At 42.1% G+C, this 12025-nt stretch overlaps 1 protein-coding gene across 2 annotated transcripts in view; it reads right to left on the reverse strand.

The window, feature by feature from the left end:
• LOC8026986 (deoxyribonuclease-2) overlaps positions 1-12025 on the reverse strand; it is a 60433-nt gene that overhangs the window by 35882 nt on the left and 12526 nt on the right. For both annotated transcript variants that reach the window (XM_040212777.3, XM_029977602.4), the window contains exons 2-3: positions 6022-6220; positions 1360-1432 (exon numbers count right to left, since the gene is read on the reverse strand). In XM_040212777.3, coding sequence (XP_040068711.1) covers positions 1360-1432; positions 6022-6220 — 272 coding nt within the window. The remainder of the gene's footprint in view (positions 1-1359; positions 1433-6021; positions 6221-12025) is intronic.

Consider the following 12025-nt stretch of genomic DNA (forward strand, 5'->3'; position numbering starts at 1 on the left):
GTACCGGCGTGCGTTCATGTATCACTACTGCGTGATGCACGTTAAAGACCCCAGGCTAGCGGCTGTACCGCACTGGCTAAATTTCTCATCTACAGCTGGGAGACTCGTCGCCCCTGTGAGGCAGACCAAGTTCTAGGCTGTATAAACAAAAACACAACCCCAATGGACAGTCAGATAGTTTTTTTGGACATGGGTTGACCTGAAGATTGAAGATCGAGATTGAAGATCGAAGAAAGAAGAAAGGAAGAAGAGGACGCGATGACTAATACCTGTGCTGGTCTGCTGTAATTTACTGGTGTGTTTTAATTTGATATGATTTACAATGTTGTGTGCTTAATGGCGAATGACGTTTGGAAGAGGACAAAGAAGAAGTCGCCCTCGCGTAAATTTCTCTGTTTGTCTTCTGAATATATAGTTGATAGTCAGCGCCTCGTCCTGTGCGTTCTCTCCTTCTTGTCCGTGTGTTATTCGCGCTGCTTTTCAAAATGGATTCATACCAACTCGCTCAGATTTCCATTCTAATGTGATAACTTTTATAAAAATCAAATATTCTAGTTTCGAGTAAAAAAAGCTATTCATTTATTTATATAAATAGCTTAAGCCTTCATTTGCTTGTGCTCTTTCCATATGAAAAATATAGAATACAATTTTTGCAAAAACAAAACAAAATAAAAATTAACTTTTTCTAAAACAATACAAACACTAACGAAAACATAACACCCACATGGCGACTTACAAGGGCAAGAAATTGTGCATGATTACATGATCTCGTCAATCAGGATCAGCGAGGTTTGTGACGCTAAGACCCGGCATACAGATTGACAGGTTCTAAGCCCAACCGGATTCGGCCGGGGCTTATTAGAATGAAGGCACCAAGATCAGTTACATTAAAAAAAAGCCCGCGAACTATAAAAAATTTTATGCGACAGCGCTACCACTCTTTTCGCAGCTTATAGGCACCTTGTTTCTGTTTTTCTTTTTTACTATTTCACAAACTTTCTGTCCATGCCAAAAAAAAACATAAGCACTCAAAATGTGCCATGCTGCAAATATATTGATCATCTGTTTAAGAATGTACTCAAAAAATTGTCAATTGACACCTACGCCCTCAGACTGAAATTCATAAAAAAATCAGTCTCAAATATTTAATAAATTAGGCTAAATAAAAAACTACTGGAACTTTTGCAAGAAGCTTGCTAATAAAATGCAGTGGATTTGTGTACAGTAGATTTATTTGCACACAGGGGGTTGATTTGCTTAGATCATTCAGTGTTTCGGAGCTTGGTGAATGTTAATTGGGACGCTGTGGATAAAAATAAGATCATATATATAATGTTTTAATCCTGCGCCCCACCTCACCTTTGGAGTGACCGTTCCGGGTGCCGTTGTAGCGGTCCGGAGACTGGTCGTTGTAGGCGACGTATAGGATGTCCTGAAAAAATAGGATTTCTATGCTATCCCAAAGCTCGAACGTGGCAGAAAGGACACAGGAGCAAACGAATGGAAAATAGCGATAATATAAGAGCCAGACTCGATTAAGAAAACTCCGGCGCTTTTTCGAGCAACCCAAACAAAGCAAAGTTTCGGAATAATTCATGACTGTAGTCGTCCCGCCATGCTGTTTATTATCTCCAAATTCAAAATAGCCAATGAGGAAACGGCAAACGCAGGTTATGCCATCTTTAACATTCAAATTTCCAAGCACTTTCAGGTGTGGCACCGTCAGTTGAAAAACCTGTAGATCGATCGGGCAGCCTATAGAAAAAAGCAGAATGTCGCGTATTTGTCTTTTTTTTTTCCCCGCTAGAGCGAGTTTCTACGACATTTATTTAACACCTTCAAACTTCTTGTAATCTGTTGGTGAAAAAAATGTGTGCTGCCCAAGTATGGCGCAAACTACAACATTTGATTGGATTGAATTAGATTTCTTGGGCTTCCCCTTTGTTATGGGTGATTACATGACTTGCAATTCTGGATCTATAGGCAGCTGGATCCCCTACTACTGCCAATTCCGCTGTCTCTTCAGTCGTCATGGATTAGATTGGGTTAAATTCTGTCGGCTAAATTGGTCGTCACGGTTTCAACGTTGCCGGTAGACCCTGTTAGTAAAACAAATATGGCAACGACTAGATATAAATTTTATTAGCCTTGCGAAAAAAGGAGACTAACCTGTAATTGGGATCCCGATTTCATATGTCTCCATTGATGTGCATAACCAATTTTCAGAAAAGTCTGTGACCATTAATATTTCACCAGAATTCCGTCCATCAACAGATAAACCTTAGAGACCGCTCTGCTTGTTGTGGACTGTTTCAAGTGCACACAGCGTGTAGAAGAGTGTTCGAAAATGCACAATACGCATCTGCACAATCAAGTGCACGAGGCATTTAAAAAATGTGGTGCTTCATGGGCTTTTCCTGCAGCGACGGCTCACAAACTTTTCTGAATTCTCTCTCATTGAGTAAGCTGAACGTCACGCTCTAAATAATTTTGCATCCGTTTTGTTTTTATGTACAGGCTGTTTCTTTTTAGGTGCACCAAATTTTCAAAAAAAGGGAACGTGAGATTGAGTAATTTGAACCCTGGGGAAGTCTTAGTGGCCATGGCGGCCTCTAGAAAAAATGTGAAATTAGGTAATTAGTTTGCTAATTAACTAAAATGTTTTAACTAACTTCTTAATTTTTCACTTGGGGGCGCCTAATGCTTTTACAGGATTGATGATTGGCCACAGTATGGTCTAGCCGTGTCGTCAAATTTGGATAAAAAAATTCCTAGTAGGCGCTATGGGGTCGAGAAATGTCACTTTCGTAAATGGCGTCAAACCGAAACTAAACAGGAAAGAGTGCCGGTAAAGTTATCGTTCCGCCCTTCCGGGCATGCGATCCGTCATTATCACGGCCGGTTCCACTTGCTTAGGCGAGCCGGCCGCGATAATGACGAATCGCGTGCCCGGAAGGGCGGAGCGATAACTTTACCGGTGGTCTTTCCTGTTTTGCTTCGGTTTGACGCAATTTACGAAAGTGACATTTCTCGACCCCGTAGCGCCTACTAGGAATTTTTTTTATCCATTTTTGACGACACGGCTAGAACATACTGTGGCCGATCTTCAATCCTACAAATACATTATATTGCCCTCAAGTGGAAAATTAAAAAGTTAGTTAAAATATTTTAGTTAATTAGCAAACTAATGACCTAATTTCACATTTTTTTCTCCAGGCGGCCATGGCCACTAATACTTCCCCAGGGCTCAAATTACTCTATCTCACGTTCCCTTTTTTTGAAAATTTGGTGCAGCTAAAAAGGACACGCTGTATACGGTTAGTGGACTCGTATCAACGGTCGCGTTCTCACTTATTGTGGAACGAACTTTGCTTTGCACGCCACAGGGCAAAATACGCTGGCATTTCATAGCGGGTTAAGACGAGCGCATGCTCCTCACGTTTTCTTTTTAATAATGTGTTGCACAAGTTAAAAATACTATTGATGAATATTTGAAATTATGCTGCCCCCAAGAAACTGATGTGGGTTAATTGAGTCAGTGGAATTAATATCACCGAAATATCTTTTTCGTTCCTTTTCTGTTTTTACAAATTGGATTTTTAAATTTATTGTTTACTGTATTTTTATCCTGCTCATTTATTTTAAATTCGATTAAGTCTGAAATGCTATCGCGGGAGCAGGACGAGGCACTTTATTTTTCATTCCTGTAGCTGACTTACCTGAATTATGTATTCATAAGTGCAATTGCAAAATCCCCACTAAAAGTTCGAAATAATTACCATTCGAGTTCAGCGAACGAACTAAAAAGCTCAGACACGACTGGTAAAATTGTGTCCCCGCGCAATTAGGCATACATATCTATTCAAACACATAAACAAACATTGTTATAAAAACGTGCATATAAAAATGAAACTAGCTCCAAGAATGATAACGTTGAGCACACATTTTAAGTACAGTGCTTAAGCGGGAAAAAAAGAATTAACTTTATGAAGGAAACATTGCATATCTTCCGAGTTAAAGTTTTTTACTTTTTAGCTCAAAACTTTTAACGCGAGAGCGTTAAGGAGCTCATGTCGCAGAAATGCGGGCGTCGGCGTCGGTAGCGTCGACAGAAGAAAATCCTGATTGGTCTCTAGGGTCATGACGTTACAGCCACATGACATCGCGCAGAAATTTCAAACCCACAATGCTCACGTAAAACATGACGTCACGCCTGAAATAAAAGTGATTAAAAACAGGATGTAGTGTGAGTTAAAGGTCGCCGCGTGGCTCAAATGATATCACTTAATAAAGAAATTAAATTGCCTTAAAAAAAATTCTAAGAATTTTAGGGTGTGATTCTAACCCAAACCCTACGATTGCGAGCCACGCACTCAACTGACCGCTACACTTCCTGCTTGCATTCATGAGGAGCATGAGAGGCGAATGAGAAGGCGATGCGAAAGGTGCCCGATAGCATTATCGCGTTCTACTCTTAAAGGCGAACCTTAAAAGTTCACCAAGTTTTTTTGTTCATGCAGATATATAGTTTGCAAGAGCTTTCGGACATTTACCAATGTAGGTTCCGGAAACTTCATATGGCAGAGTTTATATCAGAAGGCTATCAGACGGTTTGAGATATGTAAACATAGAGGGGCTGATGCTACATATTCGGATAATCAAGACATCAATCGCGTTCCTTTTTGAGACCAAATTTATAAAACTGATGCAAGTGTCTCTTGCTTAAAAATCTTTATTTCACCACACTAGACTGATACTATCAAAGTCTTCATGAAAACGCATATGAAATAAATATTACAGCTACATGAAATATTGCAAATTGTGTCTGGGCGGGTTTCCGGCAATATTTCTTGCGTAGTGTCAGAGAGGTTCCGGCATATTGCGAAATAGTAGGTGACACTGAATATGGTTGTTTCATTTGGTTCGATTCTGGTGAAAATATCACACATTTTTTAGGTTATGAATGCACTTAGAAACAAGACTTCAAGCAGTGCTCGGTAACATTTATAATCTGCCTCTCAATGGGGCTACAACAAGCCTATTAGTACTATGCCCAGATATTTCTAAAAACTTGATAAAAAAATTGTTTGTGTAAAGCATACAAATATACAGCTTTAAAACTGCTTAAAAAATTGTGTTCCGAATTTAAATAATGTCGAAGCAGCGCGTGTCTCATTCTGCTGGGATATATAAATGGCACAAAGTCGCAACGTGGCAGGCCGTGCCACCAAATGGCTGGGCAGAAGCGCTTTGTCAACGCTGGGCAAGGCACCTCGGACGTTTGACTTCAAGATAGGGTACTACTACTACAACTACTACTACTACTACTATTACCTACCACTATACAAAATACTAAATCACTCAAGGCTCAAATATGCCAATTTAGTTTGTGATCGTATCCAAGAAAACATAACGCACTTCCTAGATATATTTTAAAACAGTTCTGAACGTTTGAAAATTTTCAGTGTAACAGAAATTCAATCACCGGTAACATAAAATTTAGCCATGACCCACCCTCCTATCATTTTGCCGTAAATACTCTCGTATCGGACTCCTTCAGGAGTTCTTCAATCCCTCTTACCAACGCGCCACACTTATCCCCCAATAGGTTTCATCTCCCATAGATCAAGTTCGTAAAACTGCGATTTCATTTCGTAGATATAATGCTTTTTTAATACTTTTTTTTCTCGTACATCAGAAAGCTGTAATCGCCTTGCCGCTACAACAACATCAATCGAAGATCGCGAACACTTCAAGAACATCATAGCTAATATTGTATACCTGGAACCATTTTACTCCATAATAATATTAACCGCACTTTGTTACTTAATTACTTTATTTGTAGCAACTCACCTATTTAATGTCTTAGGCTCTAAGGAAATATGAAATCTAAAAAACTTAATAAGTGATAACGGCCACCAGCGGTCTTAAATTTGCAAGGCTTTTACTTACGATGGCGGTACCAGTTAAGCCAAACGTCACATCTCGGTCGGTATAAAAGCATAAACAAAGAAGGCTCACCTGAGGTACAGCCGTTTGGTACAGCGGTGCTAATGTGTAAGCCAAAGGGTTGGGCGGTCTATAGAGGTCTTGAGAAGACAACGTCCACGTGCGCGCACTGGTCGGGGAATCAGAGTCGATGTAAAGAAACTCCCCACCGGCCGGCGTGAACGCGTTTCCCTTGGTCTTCTGCATCTTGGGTAGCTTGTACAGGATGAACCTAATGAAGGTAATTGAAACCAACACAAAAAGACACCTAAGGTTCCGTTCCTTTGAAAGAAATTTTGTTTTCGTTTTCAAGGACAATAATAGAATGTCAAAAGCCTGTCAAAAGGCACTGTTGAGGACCCCGCATATGATGTGTCGTACGGGGGTCAGAATGATCTTCAAAAGAACACTGGACTGACCAGTGACATAACGTGCGAGCGAACCGCCGCTCGGGCAACGTGCAGCGAACGCTCGTGCCGCAACACCCAGGAATTATGGATTCAATCCCCACTCCTGCCCGTTTGGATCTCGATGAACATCGTACCGGCGTGCGGTCGTGTACCACTACTGCTTAAAGCACTTTAACGACACCAGGCTAGCACTGGCACTGTACTGGTGAAATGTCTCTCCTACACTTGAGACAACAGACGCCCATTGGGGATGACTAACTTTCGACTCTCTAAACAAACAAGGAACACAATAATTTGTTGTTGTTGTTTTCAAGACAGCAAGTTCGCAGGTGAGCTGGTGATAGATCATTTTGCGTAACACTTGAGACTGTAGTAAGTAAAAAAAAATGATCTATCAAGGAAAAAAAAGCAGACGAGGAGAGCGTTTGCATTGAAAAGTTTTTTCTGCTGTGTATTTTTCTTCGACTAACAAGTGTCATATTTCCACAGCACAGTATCGAAGTTACTAGGAGGAGGAGGAATAAACTTTTAATAAATAGAGCTTCAGGCGCTGATGGTTGGGCGCCCGCCCGGTGGGGGGCCTCCTCTAGTCCGGGAAGCCCTGGTCCGCGCTGACTTTCCGGGCTCTCTCCACCAGGCTACGCTGGGCTGAGAGGTCGGAACTGGTCAGCTGGCCCACCCACTGCTCGTAGGTTGCGTGAGGGTTGGGGGCGAGGGATGGGGTTTGCTGACACTCCCAAACCAAGTTACTAGAAAAAAATTTTTTTTTTATTTTTGTATTTACAATATGCGTATGTTCACGGATGTTTTTGTGTTCCTGCAACTGTAATTTTCTATCCCCTCCTGGTAGAACCTTAAAGTAGCCTGCAGTATTGTGAAATAAAAGAAATACGATTAACACTTATCTTCAAAAGCCTATAATGCGTAGGATGCAGTTTTTAAAGAGCGCTCGCTCTGATGTGTTTGAAAGACGGATGCCGGACTCCTGACGAAGACCGGACTTCCTGACGAAGGCCGGACTCGGGTCGAAACATCGAAGAATGAATCGTCCGTTGTTGCTGTTTTCATTAAGGTTTTTTTTCTTCCCAGTTATATATGTATATGTATATATATATATACAGGGTGTTTCACGAAAGGGGGACAAATTCGATATTGCGAAAACTACTCGTCGCAACAACAAAAAAACTTAGTGTCGTTTTGGTTTTGGGCCAGAGCCCTACTTAGGAAAATTATTAAAGTTTGGGATAATTAGGTTTTTAATTGTTTTTGCGTAATTAACTTTTTAACAATGTGTTTAAGGGCAGGGTTTCAATTAGGAAATTGCTCAGTATCATCGAAAAACACTAAATAAACTAATTGCAGAACGACAGAAGGCACGTACAGCATTTTACGGCTGCGGTTTTTCACAAAGCCATAAAATGCTGCGTGTGCCTTATATCGTTCTGCAATTTGTTGATTTAGAGTGTTTCGATGATGCTGAGCAATTTTCTAACTGAAACCATGCCCTTAAACACAATATTAAAAAGCTAATTACACCAAAAATAATTAACAATCTAATTATCCCGGACTTCAATGATCTTTTTAAATAGGTACCTAGCCCAAAACCAAGCCTACACAAGCCTTTTTTTTTTGTTTTTTTATTGCGACGAGTAGTTTTCGATATATCGAATGTCTCCACTTTTCGTAAAAGACCCCGTACATAGGTATCAGTTGACAGAACATATCATAATCCATATGCCTATATTTTTTCTTGCAGGTTCTTTTTCATTGTTTTGCGCACAAAGGAAACTCATGGCTAACTGGATATACACGGTGTTTTAGGTTTAACAGATATTTTTTAAACAGCCAAAGCTACACTGATTCGGTCAATGCGGGTGCGTTATACGACTAAGGGGAAATAATATCAGTGGCTACTTGTCACGATATGTTGTTTAATTACCTCAAAAGCTTTAATTTACTTTTTTTTAGATAAACACATGGTTCCAACAAGAAACTTACTGAGCGTCATGAAAAACCCCTAAATCAATGAACTTCAAAAAAATTTGTGACAGCAAGTTTGTAATTCGAATCTTCACTACGTTGAAAGTTAATTACGAAATTCGACTTAATTAGAATATGTATCGTGACGACTAGCCCTGTATATTATGCTACCCTGGTCGTTAACTCACCCGCACAAACCGAATTAGTGTAACTTTAACGGATTTTTAAAACAAACCTGTAAAGCCTAAAGACCCCGTTAAGGTTTTTGGTTGCGGCATGTTATATTTCGTTAAATAACACTTACGCAATCAATCTAGTGTTTCAGCCATGTGCATGTTATGTCGTACTGTAACACGTAAACTCTAAAAGTCATCTGCATCGGCTGCAGAATTTTAGTTGCAGTCGTTGTCGTAGTCGTCTTAATTTCAGCGCTGAAAAAAAAAAACGTCATGTCAAAACTTAATGAGATGTCAGAAACGACTACGTCACTCTCCTGTGGATCATGTGGCCAAGAATCGCAGTGTTCTATTGGTGACCAGTTTTAAGATTGAGTGACAAGTACGAAAACTTGAGCTATTAATGTGTTATTATCTCTTGTCCTCTATGGTTCGTTATGTTCCCGCTCTGTTTACCCAAGTAGCCCAACGGTTCATTTTGACAGTTCTCCACCTTTAAGCCCTCCAACCTGATAAACGTACAGGGCAGATGGAATTCGCGTAACTGCTACTCTTTTGATCAAAAGTAATTGCTCACACTGAATTCAAACGCCGCGCATACTTTAGAGAACGCGACGTTATTATTGAGAATTCAGAGCTTTTCTAGCAGACCGTGTAACCTAGACGTTGGTGGATCTCAATTTTTTTAACAAAATGATTAGCCGAGCACGTCAAATTTGGCCAGAACTCCCCATAGAGCTACTCTCAGTTTCAGCTATACCTTATAGACCTTTGCAAAAATAACTCTTTGGCCGCCGCCATTTTGCGAATCGAGCGACCCCTATCAGCCAGAAATTTCTGCCCCCCGCCTGAGCTGTGGAAACGCGGTGAGCGTGATTCCCCACCTGCATTGTGCACTCGGAGTTCGCCGGCTTTTGTTGGAAGTTTTTACTTTATTGGCCTGTTTATGATGCTTACCCTTTGTGTGTTATCTTCCACTGCGGGAACCAGGGAATACCAGGGCTCGTAGCCTGCTCGGCCTTCGCAGGAAGCGAAAGAAGAGAGCGAACGTCAAGCAGCCCGCGACGCTGGCAGGTTGACGTAGTTGGAGGATTGTTTCGTTGAGATAATCTCCAAAACGCCTTCCCGGCTATGTTCCGGGTCTTTGCGAAAAATAGCTGATAGGGACGGGTCCGGAGTGTGGGGACGGAATAGACACGTTCGTTCATTTCCTTTGAAGCTGTGCAAAGAAGCAGCTCTGTTCTACATGTGCCCCAAAACACGCCGGGTTCCGTCCGATAGTCGTGAAGTGACTATCGTTGGCACTGTAATTTGGATCTGATGTGTTATTTGAGACCTTTCTAAAATCCTGTCCGGATAACGAGGCACCGTGGGGTACGTACAATATATGTTGTTCGATTCATGAGAGTCGTTTAATTTAATGTTGTGGGCGGGGAATATCTATGCTGTTCGCCACAGAACAGAAAATAAAAAATTGAACGCGGAAGTTTAGCTTCCACCATCGTCCGGAAGTGCGCCAGGCTACCACAGCCCACTGACTAGAAAACCCACAGCCCAGCGCAGTCGGGCAACACTGACGTGCCCTCTCAAAACCAGGGACGCGCGCTATAAATCGCTTCGTTCGAGACTGCCGCTGGAAAGGTCTATACCGTCATTAAATACAAGTATCTGGCGTGGTAGTGGATTGCGTGCTTAGCGTTGACTTCCAATTGTTAATTTGTTTTTGCAGACAGAACGTATTCGAGCAAACATAAATGCAATGCCAGGCTCGGCCCTTAGTAATTGATTTCAGCTAGAAGTGATAAATTGAAGTCCGTCTTAAACATGACTAGTAGTCGGCGAGCACAATATTTGACAGCTTTATCTTGATGTATACAGAGCGACGACCGAGAAATACCGGCGGCCACGTTCTCCGACGAGAAATTAAAACTAGAGTCACAGACAGCTCTTTCGAAACGCGGGCCGTGGCGTGTCCCGGGTATCCTATTATAGCTCAGCTTCCCATCAGGCTGCGGTGTCTGAAGACCAGGACGCTGAAGAGCCTATGGCGAAGCAAGACGCGTGAACATAATCAGCCTCGACCCTGTGTTTCTGGTGCTGCCAGTGGCCATGGTGCGCCCGAGCGGAGGGCAAGCTCATCTGCTCCTTGAGCAGGCTTTGTGGTGACGTCAGAACGCCGAGCTCCGATTGACTCTGATATAAGGATAGTGGAAAGACTTCAAAGCATGCTGCCTTGAGGTCTACCCCCAATCCTTCAGGAAGATCCAATCAAAGCTTGGCGTTCTGACGTCACCACAACCCATGCAAAAGAAGCAGACGAACTTTCGCTCCGCAAACTTCCCAACAAAAAATAGGAAAATACCAGTAGCTGCGACCTACGAAAAAAAAAAAAGTTCAGTAAATGTTTGCGCTGTGAAACTGAGCATGGCGTAAGCACGTGGAACGTCATGCTGGGAGTAGGAGCGGAGCCTTTTTCTTCTTTTTTTTTTTTTAAGCGATTAGCTTTCAAAAGCGAGTAGCTTTCTTGCGATCTTTCAATCACATTGAGGTATGTTTCTGGCCGTTTATTCTCCCCGCTAAAGCAGAAAAAATGATGTGACGTGAGTTGATTTCACGTAACCTTTGCGCCGAGAAACTGATGTAGAGAGGAGACCAGGGCGCGCGTCGGCACGCCGAGGTCTCGTTAGAATGATGAGTGGGTAGATCTGAAGCTATGGCTGCCCTTTGTCCCCACGGCGCTCGTCGACCGCGTTCCGCCGGCGCTCCGCGTTCTAATGCGTTTGACAAATGCAGATGAGGCAGAGGCAGCTAGCCTTAGGTATATACCCACTCATCATTCCGTCCCCTCCTGCCTCTCGGTATGCTCGGCGCATGCAGCAATTCAGTTTCCCCGCTGGATTTAGCGGGAACCTTGACGTCACGGGACCTCAACATCGATTCAGTTTACTCGCTAAATGCTGCGGGAAAATGGCGTCGCATGACTTCATATCATGTGACCTATACACGAATTATATTCCCCCGCTAAAATTGAGCGGAAAGTTGACGTCAGGTAACACGTGACATGTACGAAAATTCAGTTTCACCTTTAGATTTAGCGCGAAAATTCGCGTCACCTATCCTGATGTCACGCGACCTTATCACCAGTTCAGTTTCCCCACTAGCAAAGAAAATGACGTTACAAGGTTAGTTGTCACGTGACCTGCATATCAATTGAGCTTACCCGCTAAATTTAGCGGTAAAATTGACACTTGACCTTTCGCGGCTCTTTCAATTATGTCTGCAGCTAATTGCTTAGTTAGACATCAACATGGTTGGTTCTGCGCGATTTCTTTTCTTTCTTTTTTTTAGTTCTAGACAAATTTTTATCCTTTTGATTTTAGCTTTGCGGGGAAGTGGATGTCCTGGACCTGTAAGGTCGTTTAGTAGCTGTAAGAAACGCGGGACGTGCGAGTTCAATGGATTTTCTTATCG

The sequence above is a fragment of the Ixodes scapularis genome, unplaced genomic scaffold (assembly GCF_016920785.2).
Source record: "Ixodes scapularis isolate PalLabHiFi unplaced genomic scaffold, ASM1692078v2 PGA_scaffold6__148_contigs__length_123643588, whole genome shotgun sequence".
In the NCBI taxonomy this organism is placed as follows: domain Eukaryota; kingdom Metazoa; phylum Arthropoda; class Arachnida; order Ixodida; family Ixodidae; genus Ixodes; species Ixodes scapularis.